General features: G+C 45.1%; 1 protein-coding gene across 1 annotated transcript; it reads left to right on the forward strand.

Moving 5' to 3' along the window:
- Positions 1-23,006: 23,006 nt before the first annotated feature.
- Positions 23,007-26,125, forward strand: LOC145357881 (DNA-binding protein inhibitor ID-3-A-like). The gene is made up of 3 exons (XM_080211439.1): positions 23,007-23,474; positions 23,584-23,637; positions 24,355-26,125. Exons 1-2 carry the CDS (start codon positions 23,160-23,162, stop codon positions 23,629-23,631), a joined length of 363 nt encoding a protein of 120 aa, XP_080067565.1. The 5' UTR covers positions 23,007-23,159; the 3' UTR covers positions 23,632-23,637; positions 24,355-26,125.
- Positions 26,126-27,460: the final 1,335 nt, after the last annotated feature.

The raw sequence follows: 27,460 nt of genomic DNA on the forward strand, positions 1-27,460 counted from the left end.
GGGATGGGAGCATTTAATCTCTAATATTGATTTGAGTCTTGTTACCTCCATCTGTGAACTCTTATTTGATGATAAGCCAGGCTTCCAGTGAGAAGGAACAAAGAACAGAGAACAGTACAGCACAGGAACAGCACCTTCAGCCCTCCAAGCCTGCGACGATCATGATGCTCGACTAGATTAAAACCGTATGCACTTATGGAGTTTGTATCCTTCCATTCCCATCCTATTCATGTATTCATCTAGTTGCCCCTTAAATGTCTCTATCACACACGCTCCCACCACTTCCCCGGGCAGCGTGTTCCAGACATTCACCACCCTCTGTGTAAAAAAACCTGCCTCGCACATCTCCTCTAAACTTTTCCCCATGCACATTAAACCTATGTCCCCTAGTACTTGACTTTTCTACCTCAGGAAAGACAATCTGATTATCCACTCTGTCCATGCCACTCATAATCTTGTAAACCTCTATCAGGTCACCCCTCAACCTCTGTCGTTCCAATGAGAACAAACCAAGTTCATCCAATCTCTCCTCATAGCTAATGCCCTCCAGACCAGGCAACATCCTGGTAAACCTCTCTGTACCCTCTCCAAAGCATCCACATTTTTCTGGTAGTGTGGCGACCAGAATTGTACACAATATTCCAAATAAGGTCTAACTAAGGTTCTGTACAGCCACATAGCTTCTGTCATAGCTTCGCCATCACAAAGACTCCCTCTTTCCACTACCCTAACATCACCTATCTTTTCTCCTGCCTCAGCTCCCTTGCTGGAATCGTCATCCAAGCTCATTATTGCTGGCTTCATTAATTCCAATGTCCTCCTGTCTGGCCTCCCACTGTAAACTTGAGCCCATCCAAGATTCTGCTGCTGCCCGTATCCTAACCCAGGCCAAGTCGCATTTATTCTGAGGGAGGTGCTGGCCTAATGGTATTATCGCTAGACGATTAATCTAGAAAATCAACTAACGTCCAGGGGACTGGGGTTCATAATCCCACCAAGGCAGACGGTGGAATTTGAAATCAAATTTAAAAATCTGGAATTAAGAGTCTATTAACGACCATGAAACCATTGTCGATTGTCAGGAAAAACCCCTCTGGTTCACTATTGTTTTTTAGGGAAGGAAATCTGCTATCCTTACTTGGTCTGGCCTACATGTCACTCCAGAGCCACTGCAATGTGGTTGACTCTCAACTGTCCTTTGAGCAAGGGATCCAAAAATAACAAAGAGCTTGGATGATGATTCCAGCAGAGAAGTTGAGGCAGGAGAAAAGATGGTGATATTATGGTAGTGGAAAAGGGAATCTTTGTGATGGAGACACTATAACATAGGAAGCTCGGGATGGGCAATAAATGCTGGCCAGCCAGTGACGTCCATGAATGAATAAAAAAAATACTCATTCCCCTGTGTACGCTGAACTACACTGTCTCTGGTTCTGCAATGCCTTGATTTTAAAGTTGCCATCCTTACATTCCTCCCGATCACTGTAACCTCCTTTAGTCCTACAACTGTATGAGATCTCTGCGCTCCTCCAATTCTGGCCACTTGCGCATCCCCAAGTTGAATCACACCTTGGGTGGCAGCCTTGCCATCAGCTGCTTTGGAGGCCCTAAGCTCAGGATTCTTTTCTTGAAGGTCTCCACATCTCTCCCTCAATATGCTTTTTAAGATGCTCCTTAAGATCTACCTCACTTGTCCTAATATCTGCTTTTGTGGCCCAGAGTCAAATATACAATGGAATTCACCAGCCGCCCTGGTCTAAAAAACAGAAATTCCCACCTGTCAATGGGCCTTCAGTCACAGTGGCAGGCAAGGTGGCAGAATTCCGGCCACAGTATCTCTTTATGAGGCTTAGTGTCAAATATGATCTGACAAAACAACGGAGAAGCACTTTGGGATGTTTCACTGCATGACGGCGGAATAGAAATGCTGTTTCTGTTGGTGAGGCAGCTGGAATCACTTCATTGAAAGTCTATTAGAAACGGGAATGAGCAGGAGAAGTACCGACGTGATGTGAAGCTTCATGACTCATGAGGAAACACAAAATGGGAAATGAGGACCACAGGGCCTTAACCAGTGTCTCAGTTGTGGTCCCTTGCAAGCTCATTTTTGAATTGTTTCTTTGGCTATTATTTTCCAATGAGACATTTGTTTCATAACTGTCGGCCAGTTACTTCTGTAAATGCCTGCACTGAAGCCCAGAGGAACTTGGTCCTCCATCTCAGTTTGGAGCATAGCTACCATTTGATGTTTTTAACACTGTGCTCGCCCATGGTTCTCTCTTCAGAAGAGCAATCTCTCATTGTCCTCTCTCAGTCCAGCCCCTGCTGGGAATGAACCATTGTTCAAAACTAAGTTTAAGTTTATTTATCAGTATCACAAGTAGTCTTACACAAACACTGCAATGAAGCTACTGTGAAAATCCCCTAGTCGCCACACTCCGGCCCCTGTTTGGGTACATTGAAAGAGAATTTAGCGTGGCCAATTCATCCAACCTGCTCATTTTTTTGGATTGTGGGAGGAAATCGGAGCATCCGGAGGAAACTCACGCAGACAAGGGGAGAATGTGCAAACTATGCACAGTCACCCAAGCTGGGATTGAACCCGGGTCTCTGGCGCAGTGAGGCAGCAGCGCTACCCACTGTGCCACCGTAAGCTGCCTCCATACTGGCAGTCTCTCTGAATGGAACTCATAGAATCCTACAGTGCAAAAGGAGGCCATTAGGCCCATCGAGTCTGCACCAACCACAATTCCATCCAGACCCTAGGCCCATAACCCTTGCATTTATGCTAGCTTCCCCTGACGCTAAGCGACAATTTAGTACAGCCAATCCACCTAACTCACATATCTTTGCACTGTGGGAGGAAACCAGAGCACCTGGAGGAAACCCATACAGACATGGGGAGAATGTGCAAACTCCACATAGACAGTGGCTCAAGCCAGGAATTAAATCTGGGTCCCTGGTACTGTGAGGCAGCAGTGCTAACCACTGTGTCACCATGCCACCCAAGTCAAATGAAGCTTCAACAGGAGCATAAAACGAGAGGTAATGGAATGCTTGTTTGGCCAGTTATATTCTCTCTTCCACACAATTGGAGCTACACACCTCTGTTAAGTGTTGAAACACATTTGACTTGGGAGAGCTTCGTGCTGACCCTCAGAGCTTTGAAAATTTAAAATCTCTTCACCTTGGAAGATCCACCAATTGTTTTTAAGCAGTAATTAAGACTGTGTTGCACTGACTTCACACTGTGCTTACTGGCACCAGTTTCACACAACCTGAAGCAACTTGTCCCAGTTGGGTGGGACTTCACTGGGTTCAGAAAACTGAGGAGCGATCTGATCAAGATGTTTAAAACAATCAAGGGATTTGATTAGTTAGACAGAAACTATTTCTTCTGATGGAGGAGAGATCGGGACAAGGGGATCAACCCTTGAAATCAGACCTGGACCAAACAGGAATAAGATCAGGAGGCACCTTTTCATACAGTGGGTGGAGGAAACTCCCCCAAAAGGCTGTAGAAGTTGGAGGTCAATTGGAACTCTCAAGACAGAAGGGTAACAGATTTTTACTTAATGAGACTGTCGGGGAGGTGACTAAATGGAGTGAGGTGCAGATCAGCCATGATCAACAACAGCTTGTATCCATGCTCTGCCTTTAACTTTATAAATGGCCCAAGATGCTTCACCAGAGCGCTAGCAAAAAAAAATTGACACCAGGGCACATAAGGACGGATTAGGCAGATGATCAAAAACTTGGTGGTCAGAAGCGATGGATGTTTAAGCTGCATCTTAAAAGGGAATGTCTTCATAGAATCATGGTACAGAATCCTCCTGTCCCGCCCACCACAGGAATAATAGCAGGCAGAACACGCACAATGAAAAGATCCATTGACCCTAAGGTGTTCCAATTTTGGAGTGAACGTGCCTGGAAAATCTGACCCATAGAACCCTTACCGTGCAGATGGAGGCCATTCAGCCTGTCGAGTCTGAACTCTCTGGCAGAGTATTTTATCCCGGCGCATCACCCTGCCATATCCCGCACACCTTTACCATGTCTAATCAATCTAATCTACACAGCTTGGGACATTAAGGGGTAATTTAGCATGGCCAACCTGCACATCTTCGGACTGCGGAAGGAAACTGGGGGACCCAGAGGAAATCCACGCAGACATGGGGCAAACGTGCAAACTCCACACAGACAGTCACCCAAGTCGGTTCACTGCCACTGTGAGTCAGCAGTGCTAACTACTCTGCCGTCGTGCTGCTCCCCCAGAAGAGGAATTCCCAAATCTTAGGGCCTCATTGACCAGAGATACAGTTGCCAAAGTTGAAGTGAAGCACATCATAGAATCCCTACAGTGCAGAAGGAGGCCATTTGGCCCATTGAGTCTGCACCGACCAGAATCCCACCGAGGCTCTATTTCCATAATCCCACAATTGGGATGCGCAACAGGCCAGAGTTTGAGGGATGCAATGAGAGGACAGCGGAACAGGCTTGATATATTAAGGAACCTTCTCTCTCTCGATGGTCCAGTGGAAATGCTCTCGGGACCAAAACTTTCTGGCCACCAGCAGAATGAATTCTGAAGGCACAGCTGACTGCGTAATATCACACATAAGGTGCTGAGGCAGCTAAAACAGATCCCGGTAGAATATTACAGCAGCTGCAGATGCTAGTTTTACGCTAGCCTTAGAGACACAGTCTGAATCCGATTAACGAGCATCTAAGAACAGGCCCACTAGGGGCTTATCAGAGGTTGGGGCATCACAGCCTTCCCCCGGAGATGCACAAGGCATGCAGGCAGATTTCCTTTCCTGTGCGACTTAATGGCTGAAAAATGGCTTGTTGTTTCTCACTGAGCTTCCTGCCAGTGCTGGGAAGATTGCTGCATCCATCATCAACATATGCTCCATAGTGGAAAAGGATATTCCCCTGTCATCATCCAGGTGCCTGACCAAGAATTAAGCCCTATACGGTATCTTACACAAGCCACATCCCCTTCCTTCCCTAAAGGCATTGTTTCCTCAATTTCCATCCCACTACTTTGCTGGAAGTGGCTTGCACTTTTGTCCCTGTGTCTGTCCCCAGAGCATGTAATCCAGTGCGGAGCTGTGAGGGTGCTGCATTGTTAGAGGTGCTACTCTTTTTCATGAGACGTTAAACTGAGAGCCTCTCGGCTGAACAGGAAAGATCTCTGTTACTGCACTAAAGAAGTTACCTTTACTGTGAGTACAGGCAGGAAACACGGAGTCGGGCAGGGAGCTAGATAAGAGTCAATCCTGCCACCCTATACTATAATACCCAAATCAACTGGAAATCAGGTTGATGCTTCAAGCAACAACTTGCACTTATACAGCGTCTTTAAAGTCGTAACATCTCTCAGGATCTTTCATGGGAGTGCAATGAACAAAATTACACACTGAGCCAAAAGGAGATAAGAAGACAAGCAACCAAATATTTGGTTGAGGCAGCAGGCTTTAAAGAAGCACATTATGGAGAAGGATGAGCTAGAGAGGGACAGAGTTGAGGGAGAATTCCAAAGCTTAGTGCTTAAGGCATTTGGATGTCTCTCTGTGGAGAGCTGGAAATTGGGGAAATACAAATGGCCAAAATTGGAGGAGTGCAGAGATCTTAAGAGGATATAACAAAGCAAATACTTCCGTTTGACACTGAGCTGCCTGTTGGCTCAGCTAGGCTTCACTGCCTGGTATGATACTTGTTACACACACACACAAGGAAGGTCCATATCCCTTTAACCTCCTCAAGCCATAAACATTTATATGTCGTGTTAGGAAAGTGCATTAGAGGATTGCTTAACCCACAGTCAAGTTTTTTTTTAATTTGTGGGACATAGGCGTCACTGATTGACCAGCATTTATTACCCATCCCTAATTGCCCGGGAGCAGTTGAGTGTCAACCATATTGATGTGGCTCTGAGTCACATTTGGCCAGACCAGGTAAAGATGGCAGATTTCCTTCCGCAAAGGACATTAGTAAACCAGATGGGTTTTTATGACAGTCAACAGTGGTTTAATGGTCATCAGTAGATTCTTAATTCTAGACATTTTTAATTGAATTCAAATTCCACCACCTGCCATGGCGGGATTCCATCCGGGTCCCCAGAACTGCTTAGCTGAGTTTCTGGATTAATAGACAAGCCATAACACCACTATCATAGAACTCTACAGTGCAGAAAGAGGCCCTTCGGCCCATCAAGTCTGCACCAACCACAATCCCACCCAGGCCCTACCTCCATATCCCTACATATTTTACCCATTAATCCCTCTAACCTAAGCATCCTAGTACACTAAGGGGCAATTTTTTAGCATGGCCAATCAACCTAACCCGCACATCTTTGGACTGTGGGAGGAAATCGGAGCACCCGGAGAAAACCCACACAGACACGAGGAGAATGTGCAAACTCCACACAGACAGTTACCCGAGCCGGGTATCAAACCCAGGTCCCTGGAGCTGTGAAGCAGCAGCGCTAACCACTGTGCTACCATGCCGCCCTAGGCTATTGCCTCCCCTAAGTGACAAGACGGAGTGTAAATAGTGAATCACATTCTCCTCCAATGTCTCAGAGATCTGAAACTAATTTTAGATAGTCAACTGCCATCTTGAATGGAATCACACAAACGTGTATTGTCTTATACGTTTCATGAGCTCTGTGCTTCAAACCAATGAAGTACTTTCGAAGTGTAGTTGCTGTTGGAATGCAGGAAATGGAGCAATCTGTACATACCAAGCTCCCGTGGAGGGAAAACCATGACCATGTAATTATTTTTAGTATTGTTGGTTGAGGAATAAATACTGCTTTAGGATACCGAGGAGAACGCGCCCGTTGTTTCCCAAAATGGCGGCCATGGGGTCTTTCCCGCCCAGCTGCTAGGACACACGTAGGCCTCGGTTCACCATGCTGACAGAGTGGGCAGTCCCTCACCGCAGCACTGGGAGCGTCAGCCTGGGGGGGGGGGTTCATGGTCAGTCCCTTTGCTCTCAATGGCCCAAGACCCTCCCACACGTCACAGCAACACCCTCCACCTCATTGTCAGGGGAGATTGACATGCAACAAGCATGTGCGTGGACGGAGTGGGGGGTGGGCTGGGGGGTGGAGGGGGGGAACAGTTTGTCACATGCCTCGGTTATCCTACTTCAGCCTGACCACTGGGAATCTGAGCCCAGGAATCGCTGGAAGAAATCCAGCATCTGCAAAACATGCAAGTCTATGCACACTGGAATTTAATTTATGCGGTTCAAACTGTGGAAGGCGGGTTGCTTTATTTTGTTTCCAGGAAAGTATTGCGCTCGAGTTCGAAGACAGGGTGATCATGTTGAAGTGTTTCGGGGTGGGTGTGAGCGATCACTTTCTTAAGGACAAATTTGGAGCCTGTTCCTTTTTGCCGCAATTATGCGCATTCCAAGGTCGTTCCCACACGCCGCACTCAAAAGATCCTCTCGTGACGGTGGGGTATATATATTTTTTTGGGTCTGGCCGCCACTTCTTTCTTCATTGTGCAACTTTCATCTGGCGAGGGAGAAAAGGGAGCCATTGTACAACAGGGCATTTGAATGAAGGCGCTGTAGAAAAAAGAACGGGGGAGCCGATTGCAAATTATAAACGGTGCTTGTTGATAGCTGATTGTCTTGAGTGCAGCTGCACAAAGGCTGAACAACAGGGGAAAGAAAAGAACTGCAGACTAACTGACGCTGGCCCTTCAATTCTCCCACCCAGGCTACAGCAGCTCCAGCATTGTTTCCCTGCCCTTGTCCCCACCACCTGATCTGTAACTGTGTGGGAAGTAATGGAATCTGAAAGCTATTGAAAGTTATAGGAGCTGCACTGTCTGCAGATTAAAATCACTGCAACTGCGAGTTGAAAGGGTTCATTTTCGTTTGCAACACAAGGCCCGCAGTTAGAAGCTCCCTCTGTAGCTCAGTGAATAAGTGTGCTGCCCCTTGGGGAATAGGAAGATCCCAGGCCTGCCCTCAATCTGTGACAGCTTAGCTGTTACCGGCCAGGTATCAGCCTAGTTGGGTTTGACAAAGGCTCGTCGGGACTTGAAACGTCAGCTCTTTTCTCTCCTTCCAGATGCTGCCAGACCTGCTGAGATTTTCCCTTTTGGTTTCAGCCTAGTCATGGATGGGCTGCAGACAGGATCCTGGTGCTTTTAAGCAGGAGGCGGTGACATAGTGGTATTGTCACTAGACTAGATTCCAGAGACTCAGGGTAATGTCCTGCGGACCTGGGTTCAAATCCCACCATGGCAGTGGTGAAATTTGAATTCAGTAAAAATCTGGAATCAAAAGTCGAATGGTGACCATGAAACCATTGCCGATCGTCAGAAAAACCCATCCGGCTCACTCATGTCCTTTAGGGAAGGAAATTTGTCATCCTTACCGGGCCTGGCCCTCATGTGACTCCAGACCCACAGCAATGTGGTTGATGCTCAAATGCCCTCTGAAATGGAGGGCGATTAGAGATGGGCAGTAAATGCTGGGCCCAGCCAGCGATGCCCACATCCCATACAATGAATAAATAAATAAGCACCCTTGTGGCAGGCAGGATGATTAAGCCAGCCAGTGATTCTGGCTTCTGATCATTATCAACATTACTAAGCCTCCTACCCACATTCAAGGGCTCCCTTCACCAAACCACCTCACATACCCCCACCCTATTCTTATTGTATCAGTCACAGACTGAACATGTCCTTGCAATCCTTTCACTCTTATCCAGTTCTGCTGAACTTTCCCCTTATAAAGAACTCTCTCCTAAGTCGCTTACAATGATAAAAGCCCAATTCTCCAGCCTTTATCTGGTTATTCCCTAAAATACTCCTGCAGTTAGTCATTAACCATACACTTAGCTATGCCTTTAAAGCCCTTTTCCTCAGAAAAACTCTTACCCTCCCTCAATCTGGTTGCTTTTAACCCATCGCTTTTAAAATTCATGGGCACCGCTAGCAAATAACTATTTATGGGCCTTCCCCCAGTTGCCATTGTGAAGATAGTGGTGCGTCTCCACCTTGAGCCGTTGCAGTCTGTGTGGTGAAAATGCATCAGTTGTGCTGTTAGAGGGAATTCCGAATAAAGAAAGAATGATGATATCATTCCAAGTTACTGGTACACGATTTGTGGGGGAACTTAGAGGTGGTTGTGTTCTCCTGTCCCTGCTGCTCTGGACCTTATAGGTGGCTCAGGGGACAAATTTGGAGGGTGCTGTCAAAGATGAGGGTGAGTTGCTGCAATGTATTTTGGACATGGTCCACAGCATTACTGTGCAACAGTGATGGAAAGAGTGAATGTTTAAGGTGGTTGATTGGCTGTCAATCAGGCAGTCTACTTTGTTTAAAATTTAAAGTTTATTTATTAGTCTCAAGCAGGTTTACATTAACACTGCATTGAAGTTGCTGTGAAAATCCCCTAGTTGGCACACTCTGGCACCTGTGGGTAAACACAGTAAGAAGTCTCACAACACCAGGACAAAGTCCAACAGGTTTATTTGGTAGTAAATGCCACCAGTTTTCGGAATGCTGTTCCTTCATCAGGTGAGTGGAGAGTTCTGATCACAAACAGGGCATATAAAGGCACACAGTTTACAGAATACTGATTAGAATGCGAGTCTTTACAGCTACCTTCAAGTCTTAAAGGTGCAGACAATGTGAGTGGAAATAACATTAAGCATAGGTTAAAGAGATGTGTATTGTCTCCAGACAGGAGAGTAAGTGAGATATTGCAAGTTCAGGCAAATCATGGGGGTTACAGATAGTGTGACATGAACCCAAGATCCCGACTGAGGCCATCCTCGTGCATGTGGAACTTGGCTATTAGTTTCTGCTCAGCCACTCTGTGCTGTCGTATGTCGTGAAGACTGCCTTGGAGAACGTTTACCCAAAGATCAGAAGCTGAATGCCCGTGACCGCTGAAGTATTTGCCAACAGGGAGGGAACAGTCTTGCCTGGTGATTGTCGAGTGGTGTTCATTCATCCATTGTTGTAGCATCTGCATGGTCTCCCCAATGTAGCAGGCCTCAGGATATCCTTTCCTGCAGCGTATCAGGTAGACAACATTGGCCAAGTTGCAAGAGTATGTGCCTTGTACCTGGTGGATGGTGGTCTCACATGAGATGATGGCATCCATGTCAATGATCCAGCATGTCTTGCAGAGGTTGCTGTGGCAGGGTTGTGTCGTGTTGTGGTCACTGTGAGTGCAAGTTGAGAATATGAGTTCTATCTTGGTTTCCAGTATGTGGTCTTTGCTGCAGAGCTGGTGTATGAGGTGGTTGAGGAGTGTGAGAGAGGTGTGATGGCCAAGTCTCTCAGGGTAGTCTGTGTTGTAGGTTGACCTGAGTGGGTTCGTGATCTGTAGTCCTTTCGGTATCTTGTCTTCTTTCTTGCATCTTTGTAAAAACTTGATGTCTGTGTCTATATGTGCAATCTTCTTGGAGATCCTCTCCACTTGGAGCTGGCAGTTTGCGATGTCGATGGTAGTCATGATGTGGAGATGCCAGAGTTGGACTGGGATAAACAAGTAAGAAGTCTCACAAAACCAGGTTAAAGTCCAACAGGTTTATTTGGTAGTAGCCACTGGCTTTCGGAACATTGTTCCATCGTCAGGTGAGTGGAGAGTTCTGATTATTTTGACATTAATAGGCTTTGAGCCCTTCCTGAACACAAAGCTGTCTCGCAGGTAAAAATGGGCCAGGAGGAAGCACAAATCAGATTTTTGGCTTTGCATGCTATTTTCCCAGTTCACCACACTGATCAACTGGCACGGTTGGGTAAGATCATGCCCAACATTTAATTTCTCTCCTCCTACTTCCACCAAAGGAGAAAACCTTCTGCAATGGCATTTCTTCTCACTCCGCACCTCTAGAAATTCCAAAGGATCTATCCTGATCCCTCTCCTGTTTGCTGCCCCTTTGTGAAAAGTCAGATTCCACATGTACACTGATGAAGCCCAGTTCTCACCACCTCTCTTCACTGTCTGTTTTCTGACTGCTTGTTTGACATCCAATTTTGGTTGAGCCAAGCAAGTCACAACCACTGGATTCCCCCCTCTAGCCATCGTTTGAATACCTCTGCTCAGCCATTATTTCAAGCTGAACTAGAATGTTTACATCCTCATTGGACTCTGAGTTCAGCCCACAACCTCATCACAGACTTTCCCGCATCCATCACCACAACATTATGCCCTTTCCTCCTCTGCTTCTGTTTGACCACGGCTCGGACATCTATCTGAGTCTTTGTTGTCTTCAGACTCAACTATTCCAATCATCTTCTGGCTGGCTTCCCAGCTTCCACCCTCCGTCACAATGAGTTTATCCAAGACTCTCTGGCTGTATCCTCAATTGAAGCAACTCCCATCCACCCATCACCAGTGTTCCCACTACGTCATGCAATTATGCAGCTACCTGGAGGCTCTGGCACAGGCTGAGCGCAAGACCGACCCTTCAATTTACAACACACTTACAGCCGCGCATCAAAACTGGAAAGGCCTGTGCATTTAAATGAATAGGCTGCGCAACGTATAAAAAATTGATGCCGTCTGCCATGGAATCACAGAATTGTTACAGAGTAGAAAGAGGTCAATTGGCCCATTGCGTTTATATTAACTTTCCAAATGGATAACTCAGCTAGTGCCATTCCACCACCTCTTTCCCACAACCTTGCACATTCTCCCTTTCCAGACAACAGTCCAATTCCCTGTTGAATGCTTCAATTGAAGCTGCCTCCACCACACTCTCAGGCAGTGCATCCCAAACCCTAACCACTCACTGCGTCAATAAGGTTTTCCTCATCACCATTTCCACCCACTGATCTACACTGGCTCCCAGTCCAACAACAGCTCAATTTAAAATTCCCATCCTTGTTTTCAATTCCCTTTTTGACCTCAGCCTCTCTCATCCTTGCCAACCCTTCATGACTCTTTCCCAGTTCTCATGCAATCTGTTTGGGTACAATTCAAGATATACCTGCTGATTTCCCTCAGACTGGCTGCCCTGTTTCCTACATTACTGCAGTAACTGCAAAAGCCACTCATTGTGGCTTCAAGCATTGATTTATTAACGATATAACATATACAATTAAGGGTCAGACAGAACATCATTACAGGTCTGCTCTCTTCTTCCTGCTCTAACTGAGGGTCCTCCCCGCCCAGGATGCGTTCCCCTACTCCCGATTGGTTCTCCTTCCTGTGCGGCCTCTCCATAGCATCCAGCCCAATCAGGTGGCCCCTCAAAGGTTTACCCCCTCAATGGAACACCATTGCCACAATTACAACAATAACTAAACTTCCAAAGTATTTAATTGGTTCTGAAGCACTGTTAGAGTATTTTGAAAAAAGCGATGGATATACTTTATGGCACTTTCTTTCTAACCTACGCCCTGTCAGTGCTCGGCATTAATGCTGGGTACTGATTGTGAAATATTCTTTGTTCCTCAACATCAATATCTCACACCTTATCATTTCAAAAATGAAAGATTAAAAAGAAAACTTGGTTGAATAAAAATATGACAGGATGCCAATTAGAATATAGAACAGTACAGCACAGGAACAGGCCCTTTGGCCCACAATGTTGTGCCAAACATGACACCAAATAAAACTAATCCCTTCTGTTTGCTCTTGGTCCACATCTCTCTACTTCCTTGCATATTAATGTGCTTATCTAAAAGCCCCTTAAACTTCCCTATCATTTTTGCCTGTGCCACCACCCCTGGCAGCCATTCCAGGCACCTACTACTCTGTGTAAAAAACTTGCACTTTGCACCACCTTTGAACGTTTCCCCTCTCACCTTAAGTGCATCCTCCCTAGTATCAGACATTTCAACTCTGGGAAAAAGATTCTGACTGTCAACCCTATCTATGTCTCTCATAATTTTATAGACTTCTATCAAGTCTCCCCTCAGCCTCTGCTGCTCCAGAGAAAACAACCCAGTTTGTCCAGCCTCTCCTTATAGCTCATACCCTCTAATGCAGGCAGCATCCTGGTAAACCTCTTCTATACCCTCTCCAAAACCTCCTCATCCATCCTGTAATGTGGTGACCAGAATTGAATGCAACACTCTAATGCGGCCTAACTAAGCTGCAACATGACATCCTGACTCTTGTACTCAATGCCTGCCAAGCATGCCATACACCTTCTTTACTACCCTATGTACTTGTGTGGCCACTTTCGGTGAGCTATGGACTTGAACCCCAAGATCCCTGTGAACATCAATGTTATTCAGTGTCCTACCCTCAACATTTGAGTGCAGCACCTCACACTTGCCCAGACTAAACTCCATCTGCCGTTTCTGCAACTGATCTATATCCTGCTGTATCCTTTGACAACCTTCTACACAATCCACAATTTTACCTATCTTTGTATCGTCCGCAAAGTTACTAACCCACCCATCCCCGTTTTCATCCAAGTCATTTATATACATCACAAACAGCAGAGGTCCCAGTATGGATCTCTGTGTAACACCACTAGTCACAGACCTCCAGCCAGAAAAACACACTTCCATCACTATTTTCTGACTTCCATGGGCAAACTAATTCTGAATCTAAGCGGCCAAATCGCTATGGATTCCATACATTTTAATCTTCTGGATGAACCTACCATGAAATACATTGTTGAAAGCCTTACAAAAATCCATATAGACAACATCCACTGCTCTACCCCCATCGATCACCTTGAAAGTGGAAAGTCAATCAAGCTTGCAAGACATGACATGTTCTGCACAAAGCCATGCTTTTCCAAATGCCCGTAAATCCTATCCATAAGAATCCTCTCCAATTGCTTCCCAACCACCGATGTAAGGCTCACTCGGCTATAATTTCCTGGATTATCCTTTTTTTCTTTCTTGTACAGAGGAACAACATTAAGTACTCGCCAGTCCCCCAGGACCTTTCCAGTAGCTAGCGAGGATACAAAAATCTTTGTCAGGACCCCAGCAATCTCCTTTCTTGCCTCTCTCAATAACCTGGGGTAGATCCCATTGGGCCCTGGCGACTTATCCACTTTAATGCTCTTCAAGAGACCTAACACCACTTCTTTCTTGATCTCAAAATGGCCTAGCATATTAGCATGCTCCACACTCATCTCACTATCATCCACGTCCTGCTCTTTGTTGAACACAGATGCAAAGTACTTATTTAGGATCTCGCCCACATCCTCTGCCTCCAAGCACATATTCCCTCCTCTTTCCTTGAGTAGTCCTACCCTTTCACTAGTTATCCTCTTGTTTTAAATGTATGTATAAAATGCCTTGGGACTCTCCTTAACCCTACTTGCTAAGGTCATTTCATGACCCCTCCTTGCTCTTCTAGTTCCCTGTTTGAGTTCTTTCCTGCTTTTTTATTCCACCTGGGCTCTGTCCGATTTTAGCTTCCTAAACCTTACATATGCTTCCTTTTCCCTTTTGACTAAATCCACAACCTCCCTCATTATCCAAGGGTGTCTTACCTTACCATCCTTGTCCTTCCTCCTTACTGGAAGATGCCAGTCCAGAACTCTGATCAGTAGGTCTTTATACAACTCCCACATGTCAAATGCAGTCTTGCCTGATACCAGCTGCTCCCAATCAACTCTCCCTAGCTCCTGTCTAACACTGTTGTAATTTGCCTTCTCCCAATTTAGTACCTTCCCTCAAGATCATATCTACCTTAAAACTTCAGGAGTTGTGATCATTGTTTCCAAAATGCTCTCCCACCTGGCCAAGCTCATTTCCCAATACAAGGACCAGTATGGGCATTCCTCTATTTGGACCAACCAACCACATACTGTTTCAAGAAAACCTCTTGGATGCACATAACAAATTCTGCCCCGTCTAAGCTTCTTGCTCTAAGGAAGTCCCAGTCAAATTTGGGGAAGTTAAAGTCACCCACTATGACAACCCTACTCTTTTTGCATCTTTCCATAATCTGCCTAGCATATTTGTTGCTCAGTGTCCTGATGGCTGTTGGGGGGAATCTGTAGTATAATCCCATCAGAGTAATTGCATCCTTCTTATTTTTAAGCTCCACCCATATTACCTCAGTGGATGAGCCCTCCAGTATGTCCTTTCTGAGTGCAGATGTGACATTTTCTGATTAGTAATGTAACTCCTCTACCTATTTACCTCCCTCTGTAACTCATTTAAAACATCGAAACCTTGGAATGTTGAGCAGCCAGTCCTGTCCTTCTCGCAAAGAAATCTCTGTATTGGTCAAAACATCATAGTCCCATGTACTGATCCAGGCTCTAAGTTCATCTGTCTGACACATAATACTCCTTGTGTTGAAATAAACACACTTCAGCCCCTCAGTCCCATTGTGTTTATTAATCTGCCCCTGCCTGTCCTTCCTTTCAGACTTACCGATCCTAACATCTACCTTCCCTCAATCCCTCCACTTGCTGACCTGCTGCTCTGGTTCCTAGGGCCCTCTCATTCTAGTTTAAACCCTTCCGCGTAGCACTAGCAAACTTCCTTACAAAGAATTCAGGTACGCAGCACCCACACAGTTTGGAGGCTTTCACTTTCAATTTCATGTTTCAGTTTTGAAGGGTTTTGGATTGTTAGGCAAATCATCTTTCATTTGAAAGCTCCTTGAAGGTGGCGTCACAGGTGGACACAGTGGTGAAGAAGGCATTTGGCATGTTTGGTTTCATTGGTCAGAACATTGAATACAGGAGTTGGGACATCTTCTTGTAGTTGTACAAGACCTTGGTAAGACCACACTTGTAATACTGTATACAGTTCTGGTCACCCTATTATAGAAAGGCTATTATTAAACTAGAAAGAGTGCAGAAAAGATTTACTAGGATGCTATAGGAACTTGATGGTTTGAATTATAAGGAGAGGCTGGATAGATCGGGGCTTTTTTCTCTGGAGCGTAGAAGGGCGATCTTGTAGAGGTCTATAAAATAATGAGGGGCATAGATTAGCTAGAATAGATCTTTTCCCAAAGGTAGGAGTGTCTAAAACTAGAGGGCATAGGTTTAAAGTGAGAGGGAAGAGATACAAAAGGGTCCAGAGGGGTAACTTTTTCACGCATATGGTGTTGTCTGGGACAAGCTGCTAGAGGTAGTAGTAGAGGTGAGTACAATTTTGTCTTTTAAAAAGCATTTAGACAGCTACGTGAGTAAGATGGGTACAGAGGAATATGGGCCAAATGCAGGGAATTGGGATTAGCTTAGTGGTTAAAAAAAGGGCAGCATGGACAAGTTGGGTCGAAGGGCCTGTTTCTGTGCTGTAAATGTCTAATAACTCTATGACTCTCTTTGTTCCCCTGGCTGTATTTGGAAAGGCGAAGGGAACTTTCCTAGTGTCTTCCCAACATGCCTCCCAAAGCAAAGAACAAAATTAGTTAACGGTTCCTTAAAAATAACAACTTGCATTTATATAGTATCCTCATATAATAACATGTCCAAAAGTACTACATACAAAGGTAATCGGATCAAATTTTTCACTGAACCATATAAGGAGATGTTAGGTCAGGTGATCAAAAGCTTTGTCTAAGGAGCATTTTTATACAGTGGTTCAAAAAGTTTTTGGTTGAAAGTTCCCTGTTCAAATGGATAGGCAATCATGGGAACACCGCACCCTCCCCCCACCCCCCCACCCCCACCCCCACACACCCCCGGCCCCCTCCCCTCTGGAATACTATGTAATACTATATAAAGCTGATAATATGCTTTTCACACCTTGATTTGAAAATGCTCATCCATGTTTTCAGCTCCATCCACAGCCTTTTTGCTCCCTATCTCTGTGACCTCCTCCAGCTCCAGTCTCTGCCATACTCCTGCCCCTCTTACTTGCACAACTTGGACATCTCCAATTTGAGTCGCTCCACCATTACTGGCTGCATCTTCAGTTATCGCGTCCCCAGACTCTGGAGTGCCCGCCACCCCACCACACCTCTCCACTCTCTACCATTCTTTCCTTCTTTAAGGCACTACTTAAGATCTATTTCTTTGATCAACTCATCTGCCTAATTAATATCTCCTTATGTGTCTGAGTGTCGTATTTTACTTTATAATGTTCCTTGAAGCGCTTTGGGATGTTATGTGATGTTAACAGCACTATATAAATATAAGTTATTGTTGTTAAGAAAATACTGACTTACTTATAGGTATCACTTATAGTGAACAGTGCGCCTACTTTTCACTGTGCAACCTGTTCATCCCAGGTGTAATGTTCGACAATGATTCTCATGAATCATTCTCTACTTTGCCTTCCCAGCTTTAGAGAACATGGTGCCTTGAAGGAGTTTGTATTTTGGTGCCTTTCCCCCCAGCTTTTGTATCAGGTACTTAAATATTTTTAAAAAGTTTTGGTCTCCTGAACAAGGCTGGATTCATCTGGCATCCACATCCAACCTTGGCAATTATGGGCCTACCCAGCAATCCTTGTGCCACTCTCAGTGGTCCTCCATGAGTACTTCCCTTCTGGATAACACGACCAGCCACTTTGCACTATACCTGTGGTGGCTCCCACCTCCAAGCTCATGCCAAGAACACTTCTATCTGCCACTCATTTGCATCATCTTGGATATGATACCTTGGGCAGTAAGCCTTATTACCCACCCTTAAGGCCAGCCCTGCTTGGTAAACACTTTCACATTGGCCTTCCTGGAAAGTCTCTATGGACTCCCTGGGATTGAGGCCCCAGATTGAGAACCAATGACTTCAAAGAGGAGTGATATGTGGAGTTTGGGAGGTAATTTTAGAGCTTGGGGCTGAGATGGCTGAAGCCATTGCTGCCAATAGTGGTACAAAGGAAGGAAGGAAGTAGGAGATGCATGAGAGAGCAGCATTAGGGGTGCAGGAGTCTCAGAGGGTTTGGAGGAATTTATAGAGATAGAGAAGGGTGAGAACATGGAAGGATTTCATAGAGACATAGAGGTTTACAGCATCGAATCAAGCCCTTCGGCCCCACTTGTCCACGCCACCCTTTTTTTTAAACCCCTAAGCTAATCCCAATTGCCTGCATTTGGCCATATCTCTCTATACCCATCTTACCCATGTAATTGTCTAAATGCTTTTTAAAAGATAAAATTGTACTCGCTTCTACTACTACCTCTGGCAGCTTGTCCCAGACACTCACCACCATCTGTGAGAAAAAATTGTCCCTCTGGACCCTTTTGTATCTCTCCCCCCTCACCTTAAACCAATGCTCTCTAGTTTTAGATTCCCCGGTATTTGGGAAAAGATATTGACTGTCTAGCTGACCTATGTCCCTCATTATTTTATAGACTTCTATAAGATCACCTTCTATGCTCCAGAGAAAAATATCCCAGTCTATCCAAACTCTCCTTATAACTCAAACCATCAAATGCTGGTAGCATCCTAGTAAATCTCTTCTGCACTCTTTCTAGTTTAATAATATCCTTTGCATAATAGGGTGACCAGAACTGCACACAGTATTCCAAGTGTGGCCTTACCAATGTCTTGTACAACTTCAACAAGACATCCCAACTTCTGTATTCAGTGTTCTGACCAATGAAACCAAGCATGCCAAATGCCTTCTTCACCACTCTGTCCACCTGTGACTCCACTTTCAAGGAGATATGAACATGTAACCCTAGCTCTCTTTATTCTGAAACTTTCCCCAATGCCCTACCATTAACTGAGTAAATCCTGCCCTGATTCAATGTACCAAAATGCATCACCTCACATTTATGTAAGTTAAACTCCATCTGCCATTCGTCAGCCCACTGGCCAAATTGATCAAGATAAAATATTTATCATCAGGTTTGAACCCGACAATGAACATTCTAAGATCAAGGCTTTGGCAGACTGGCAGCCAGTGTGGACCAGTGGTGAGGGAATGGGACTTAGTGCAAGTTAGGACATAAGCAGCAGCTGGGGGGGAGGTCAGATGTACAGTTTTGTACTGGGCAATCTGGTTTTTGGCAAATCGGGTTTGGTACCGAATGGCTTCATATCCAGTCTTTGGCCCGTAGTCCAGTTATCCTGACAGAACACCAGCCAGCACCCTGCCAGTGTTCATTCCATTTCTCCAGTGCAACAGCCTTATGGCAACGGAGACATAAACGTTGAGTTTGTTTTGATATTTTTCTCACAATTTCCCCAACATCACGGAATCTCCAAACTGGATGACATCACTGTGTGTGTGATGACACACGCTGATGTTAACTGATGTGTGATGACGTCACTCAGCATGCTTTGTGACGATGTCAGTTTTTGGAAGCAGGGAGATTGGCCAGGGGAGCGATGGACTAAGACAGTGCTGACATCACACAGCACATCCACCAGCAACTGAAAATGAACATTAATGTGTTTTGATGAGGGGTTCAGTCCATAGCAGCTGTGGTCCAGTGGGGAATACTCCTATCTCTGAACAGGATAACTGTTGGTTCGTAGTTCCATTTAAGATATTCGGACACAAAATCTAGCTGGTCTCTGCCAGTGCAGTACTGAAGATGTGCTGCACAGTTGGAAATGTCATCTTTCAGACGGAATGTTAAACTGAGATCCTGACTGCCCTCATACATGGACATGGTGCTATTCTGCAGATGTGGCTGACCAACTCACAGGGAAAAGAATTAAGGGACACTTTGGTGCAGGTATCCATACAAGTGGGCAGGGGTTGATGGTGAACCTGTGAGGTTGGGGGGGGGAGAAGTGGGAGTGGGGAAAGGGCACAGTTGTGGGGATGGGCAGCGCGGTTGAACCTGTGATTGTTGGAGGGGAGGGAAAGACAGGATGTTGGCAAACCTGTGGGAGGGAGTGCTAGCGAACCGAACCTGTTGAGGGCAGGAAGGTTGATTAGAGGAATGGGCGAGGGGCAGCTGCCAAACTTGTGGGAGTGGGGAGTATGATGTAAAGGGTGCTGGCGAGACTCTGGGAAAGGGACTGGTGAATCTATCAGATCAGGAGCTGCGCAGACACATAGATGAATATTGCACATGCATGAGATTTAAAGGGTTGATTTTTCTGAAGTTCCTGGCAACTGGCTAACTGGGCCAATTGTCTCAATTACCAGACAATTGCCTAAAATCCAGGATGGTTGGTCACCTTGTTTAAGGCGGGGGAAGGGTTCCCCGATCTCCTAGCTGCCGGGGGCGAGGGGGAGGGGTACGTTCCCCAACGTCCTGGCCGACACTTCTTGATTAAACACCAATTTCTAAACAAAAATCTGGTCATTATCACATTGCTGTTTGCGGGAGATTGCTATGTGTAATTGGCTGCTGTGTTTCCTACAATTGTGACTGTGCTTCAGAAAGTACTTCATTGGCTGGAAAGTATTTTGGAGCCTTCTGAGGGAGTGAAAGGTGCTACAGAAATGCAAACTCTTTCTTCACAAATAGGCCAGCATGCCAGTCGCGGTTTCTTTGGCATAAAAGCTGGCAGTCTAGTCACACAGTCCACAGTCATGCACCAATCCACAAGCTGGGGATCTGGATTTCTCGCTGGCACAGTGGGTGGTGTCCATTCTGAAAGTTTTTTAATGCATTCATGGGAATGGGCATCGCTGACTTGCCCGCAATTATTGCCATTTCTAGTTGCTCAAGGGTAATTGAGAGTAAACCACATGGCTGTGGCTCTGGAGTCACATGTAGCCAGACCAGGTAAGGATGGCAAAGTTCCTTCCTGAAAGGACACTAGTGAACCAGATGGGTTTTTCCGACAATCGAAAATGTTTTCACGGTCATCAATCGATTCTTAATTCCAGTTATTTTTTATTGAATTCCATCATCTGCTATGGCGGGAGTGGAACCCAGATCCCTGGAACATTAGCTGAGTTTGTGGGTTTATGGTGTAGTGATAATAACACCAGACCATCGCCTCCCCGATATGGGTCCAACTGAACAAGGGCCCAGTTAGTACATGAATTAATCAAATAACCCATTAGGTTTCCCTGTAATTGCAAACTTTGCAAAACACCAAAGCAAGCTTCAGTCCATAATCATAGAATTGCTACAGTGCAGAATGAAGCCATTCTGCCCATCAAGACAGCACTGACAACAATGCCATCCAGGCCCAATCCCCATAACACCATGTATTTACCCTAATCTCCCTGAAGCTAAGAGGCAATTTATCATTATCAATTAACTGAACCAGCACATCTTTCCAACTGTAGGAGGAAATTGGAGCACCCGGAGGAAACCCACACAGACACGGGGAGAATGTGCATACTCCACACACACAGTGACCCAAGAATTGAACCTGGGTCCCCAGTGTTAACCATCGTGCCACCCCAATCATGATTTATACATTGGCTCCAAATCACAGGAATTACTGCGGTCACAGATCAGCCATGATCTTACTGAATGGTGGGGCAGGCTCGAAGTGCTAGATGGCCTACTCCTGCTCCTATTTCTTATGTTCTTATAAAGCAAATGCAAATATGCAGGCGGACTTGTAGTAAAAATCATCTGCATTCGGAAGTGGGGTGTAGATGGGGCGGGGGGGAGGTAACAAACACAATTCCTTGCTGATCTGACACCTCTGACAAACAGTGTTGCAGTAATCTCCCAGCTCAGGCTGACCACTGCAAAGCAGCGCTGCAGCCCAGAGGCTGTGAACGACAGCCCGGTGGCTCAGCCTCCGGCCGCTGCAGATTGGCTGGGCAGGGCGCTTGATTGACAGCGCCTGTGTCCGGGGCTCCTGGTTACGGTCACCATGGAAACCGCCGCAGCGGCGCCAGCGCTGGCTCTCATGAATGGGTGACGTCACGGGGCTGGCGCCAGGGAGTCTGGAGCTGAGTCTGCTGATTGCTTCTTGTTCCTGCCAATTCATCACCTGTCAAAACTAGCCCTGTTTGCCTTGAGAAAACCAATCTACCTAGATCAACACAGCTGGCAGGGACAGCCAGATGTGCAAAGATCAGTTTCTCTTCCCCCCACACCCCCCCGCACTTTTAGAAAAAAATTATCACAAAGTGTGCAAAAGTTGAAACTTTGGAGCAGTTTCAAAACTTTGCAGAAAGTTTTAGAAAACTTTTTTTGCCAAGAACTTTTTAGAAAAAACAAACTTCATTTACTTTTTTTTCTGTACTATCAACAGTAAATGTATTAGAACGAGGAACAAAATGTAAGCCTACTTGTGACTAATAAATACTTCCAAATATCAGGGAAATTGTTATGCCAACCAGAGATGTCTTCAGAAAGTTGCTGAACGGTGTGCATGTTAAATAGACCAGTAAAGGATGCAAATCGAGCTGGAGTTTTTTTTGATGCCAGCACTTCTGCAGATTAGGACCGTTTAAGGATGATGCAAAAAAGGCATTTTTTAAAACTGTCGATTTGCACAGCTGTGTGAAACCGCCGCTAGCATTAGTCACAACGAGAACCTTTGCAGAAAAGGTCTGTTAAATTTTTTTTTGCATTTCTTAAGGGGGGGGGTGTGAAGAGATAATGGCAAACTGAAGGGTTAAGGGTAGGGAACTGGGACAGGAATGCTTTGAGTTTTCAAATTGAAAATAAAGATTCGATACTTGCAGAAACCCGAGGAGAACAAGGAAATGGTTTACAGCCGAGCCCCAGAAAGTCAGAACAACCAAATTCAGCCTCAGTGCAGTTATGAATCAGATGGGATTTTTTTTCACTCTTAACTGTCAGCGCTTAAATATATCTCTTTCGGTTCATGAAAAAAAAACTGGTGGAAACTTTCCCGAACATTGCATTCTGAAAGAAAGTAGCTGTTGTTTCAATACTTTGCTTTAACAGTTTACTTTTCCAATCTGATGGATTTGTACTCAAAACACAATTGTAAAGGAATTCACGCTGATCAACCCAGCTTGTGTTTTTTTTCCCTCTCTCTTTTTCTCTCCCCCAGCTGGCCAGCTCTTGTTCCTTATTCCTTTCGGTGGGTGCTACTAACTCGTTAGAAAGTATCCAATCGGACAGGGTGTTTCTAAGTCATCCTCATGCTTCTTTCCAAAGATGGTTTTTCACTGGGCTGTGCACAGGGGGGGAACGAAAAGGCATTGGGTTTCTACACAAACTGTGGAGGCGTGGCTGAGAGCTGGGGCGAGATAAATAGAGGAAAGTCCAAAACATAGCATTTAGTGTGTGTGTGTTGGTGTAGAGGCTGTATACTGTACTGCAGCTGTTAAACACAGAGAGACAGACAGGCAAGGCCACTTCCAAGATCCTTCTGCGAGTATTCGTCAAAGGTTTTTCAATTTTTTCCCCCTGCAAAGAGGGAATTTCAGACAAGAGAGATGAAAGCCATCAGTCCCATCCGATCTGTCAGAAGTTGCTACGAGGCGGTGTGCTGTTTGTCTGAGCAGAGTCTAGCCATATCACGGAGCAAGAACCCCCTGGAAGAGTCCATCAGCTTAATGTACGACATGAATGACTGCTACTGCAAGCTGAAGGAACTGGTCCCCAGCATACCCCAGAACAAGAAAGTTAGCAAAATGGAAATCCTCCAGCACGTTATCGATTACATCTTTGACTTACAGATCGCATTAGAAAACCAGCAACAGGACATTGGCAACAACCCTGCACCCAACAGCCCTCTCCTGACACTGCAGGTAAACCCAGCTCTCCTGATCCATTTATAGACTGTAAGGGTGACACTGTCAATTTTAAAAAAAGTTTTTTTTCTGCCTCATAACATTTTCTCTCTCTCTCCACCTCTAGCGATCGGAACTGTCTAGTGAGGGCGATAGTATGGGCTGCTGTCACTGAGTCACGGTGAGTTGCTGTAGCTGTGATATTTCAAATGTCTAGATGGCGTTCAGTATGAGAAAGTTCAAAAATTATTGAAATTAGTGAGTGGGCAGCTTAAATTAAGCATACACGTCGATATTTTCTTAATTTTAAAAAAAGTGCCTCGCCCAATCAGCTGTCCCGAACAAATTAGCAAAGAAACTTAATTTAAATCCTAAAGAAACATTTTGGTTGTTGCAAAAATTATGCTAAAGGCGAGTTGCATTAAATGGGAGGGAAAATTAAACTGGACAGAAAGATTTAGATATTCAAAGGGTTTCTGTGTAATTAAATGATAATTAAGATATGTTTTAATAGCAGGAAGGGAGTTGTATGTTTTGTATCCTTAACTGTGTATTGCATCAAGTTCGGATGCCGGAGCTCTGCAAGATCTTTATCTAGATATTCCCCTCCCCAGGAAGGGCGCCACTAAACATTAATATTTTTTGTTGTTCTTTGACTTGCAGTAATCTTGCTTGGATAATTTTAGCTCCCATCTGCAAAGACTTAGGAACATAGCAACTGTGCCAATTAAACTGTGTGTGTGGAGGGGAATGGGTTGTATGTGTGTTGTAAAGCGTGTTTCTTACTGCTGGTGTATTTATCAGTCAGGCTGTACAACTTTCCTGCATGGCGCCAGTCTGTCTGGCCCTGCTCTCACATCCAGTGACTGACACGCCTCTCTCCCATTCAATCCTGCAGGTGTGCGCCCAATTGCTCGCTGCTCCAGCATTGCTCCCAAGGCTTGTGTCCTGCCAGCGAATCAAGAAGTCGACAAACAAAAAGATAATCTCCTCTTCCCTCCTCCATCGTCTTGGAACAGTTCTTACATTCATTTTAAGGAGAAATGGTGTGAATTCTCAAAAGGAGCGAATCAGTACATGTGTGGGACATCCATTCCATTAGCATCCTGAATTTAACCCTTAGTTTTTTTTAAGCCACTAAAAAGGACCAAAGACATTTTAATGGAGACTTCTAATTTCTCAATTTTTTTAAATGCTAATGCAGTGAGAAGTTTTGTGATTAATTTTGGAATGTTGCTCAGGTGAAAAGCAACACACGTGAGGACTCTCGGTCAAGAATATTTTCTTTTTATTCGAGTTGTGAAGTAACTTTTCTTTTGAAAGGGACCTGGACAGTGGGGACTGGAGTTGGTCTCTAGAATGGCCTTTTTAATCCCAAAATCCAAAAGATTTTTTTTTAGTATTTTTGCAATATTCAGAGCTGCCCTTTTAGATTCACCATCTCCTGTGGCCTGTGATGTCCTTATGCGTCTGATAGCAGAGGTCACTGTCTCCCAGGGTCAATGCCTCCTATATGGTGGGTCACTGTCTCTTGGCGTCAGTGTCGCTCCCCTGTAATATGGGTCAGTGTCTCCTGGGATAATTGCCTCTTGGGGTCAGTGTGCCCTCTGATGAGGCTCAGTGTCTCCTGCAGTGAATGTGACTCCCATATTCCTTTATTTTTGTGCATGATCTGTGCGACATTCAAGATCGTGTAGAAATATGCACACATGCTGCTCGCGGGGGGTGCGGGTGGAACTTCATGTGGGTCACCGTCCCCCATAAAGTGGGTCAAACCTATCACAGTTTGATAGTGTGTGAAGACACTGCTATAGAACATCTGATTTGTAAACCTATTGCTCAATCCACCAGCATAGATAGGAGAACATCTCCACTTGGTCATTCCCTCAAGCAGCTGTGCAACCACAGCTCACTGCTTAGCCAGCAAATCTTAGCCAGGATGTGAACTACAGTGTGATTTCTGGGGCTTTTTTTTGTTGATCAGAGTTTAGTATAAAATCTTACATTAATCTCATCACTTGCCTGGGATTTTCCGACACTGACCCACCGATAGTACCTTCTACAGTTGGAAGGCTATTGGAATATCGTGGGCACATAGCTGGACACAAATGGATGGGGAATTGCTGGTTTTCCACCCACTGGTTTTCCTATAAGCCTGCAGCACTGAGGCCTTGGGATCGTCACATCAGGAGATGGTAAAGTAAATCTTAGGGTAACCAGTGTCTTTCCCACTTGACAAGCTGGAGATTTCTGGGTGACCCAGTTAAAAAGATTGACGAGTGCGGCTCTGTAACTGAACTCGATTTTTTTTTCCTAGTATGATCCTTAAATCGAGTCAAGAATATTAACCTAATGCAGTCGGAACCTTGGGAACGAGTGCCTCGGATGAGGTGGAAGTCTTCCTGAGGATATCTATTCTAATGATAATGCACAAACCTTGGAGGAGAAAGACTTCCGAGTAGACATTGGCTTCACCAATCTGTAGAAGAGGGAATGAAGCTCCCCAGTCTTTGCGAACTCTATACTAGAGTATCTTTTGTACATTTGCAGGAAGAAATCTTCCTGCAAACAGTTTTATTTCTTCTGTCTTTTTTTAAAAAAAACTTTTTATAAAAGTTTATGGAAATGTACATTTTATACATAATTAAAAAGTTACATTTACAAAAAGAGATTGTAGTTTCTTAATGACCTGCAGTAAATGAGTAATTTGGGGCATGTCATGCAATGAGTGTAGAGTACTTGGACTGAGGTTTGGTTCACATCTCCACGGTTGGGGTTTTCCCTCACCTCATTAACAGGTCTTGTTTTTGATTGTTCTCACTGATAGCTGTGATTAATCAAGTCCCATTCTTGGTGCTACATGCCACAAATACAATTGGAGAAAATGAATTTGATAAGATACAAGATAGTCGGCCATTTGGCCCTTCAAGCCTGTTCCGCTATTAATTACAATAGTGGCTGATCATCCAACTCAACAGTCTAATCCTGCTTTTGCTCCATAACCATAGATCCCATTCACCACGTGTTATATCTAGCTGCCTCTTGAATACATTCAATGACTAGCTGTAAAGAACAGGTGGCACAGTGGTTAGCACTGCTGCTTCGAAGCACCAGGGATCTGGGTTCAATTCTGGAGACAGCACATTCTCCCCATGTCTGCATGGGTTTCCTCCAGGTGCTTCGCTGTCCAAAGGTGATTGGCTGTGCTAAATTGCCCTTTTAGGGAGATTAGCAGGGTAAATATGTGGGATTATAGGGATAGAGCCTGGGTGGGATTGTTGTCAGTGTAGACTCAATGGGCTGAATAGCTTACTGCACTGTGGGGATGCAGTAGCATCATTCAGAGAATTCAAACTAATCCTTTTGTCGGCCTTTTGTATCTTGTCCAGGGCTTTGAAAATATGAAAAGGGTCTCCTTGCAAATGTCACAGCCCTAGAGATTATTTTAAAACATTAACATGTTTCACAGGCATTCTGTGAATATTAACACACACATACAGAGATTGTGTAAACCAACACACTTCAGAACACTCAAAAGGCTCCCAGAGGTTGTATGAAGTTGTGATACACTCCTAGGGCAGAGTATTGGGGGGATGCAGACAGAAGGCCTTGAAATCACATTGGTGGGAAGCTGGTTGGTTCCACCACAATATGGAGATGCCAGCGTTGGACTGTGGTAAACACAGAAGTCTCACAACACCAGGTTAAAAGCCATCAGGTTTATTTGGTAGCAAAAACCACTAGCTTTCGGAGCGCTGGCTCCACCATCACCAGCCTGGAGAAATAGCTGCAGGCCTCATTAACAAGGTTTAAGTGCAATTTGCACCCATTATTAGGGAGAAAGGCCCACCTTCTGGTGCTGCTGGCCAGTTGGATTGACTGGCACCTACATCTGTAACACAGCACCAGGGAAGTGATAGTGGCAGTTGTTGGGACTGCAGTTAATGGTAAGAGCCTAAGGCCTAGGACTGGGAGTAGGTAACTCTGGGTCATGGGCCAGGAGG

The sequence above is a fragment of the Carcharhinus amblyrhynchos genome, chromosome 24, assembly GCF_965287045.1.
Source record: "Carcharhinus amblyrhynchos chromosome 24, sCarAmb.v2.hapA, whole genome shotgun sequence".
NCBI classification, from domain to species: Eukaryota; Metazoa; Chordata; class Chondrichthyes; order Carcharhiniformes; family Carcharhinidae; genus Carcharhinus; species Carcharhinus amblyrhynchos.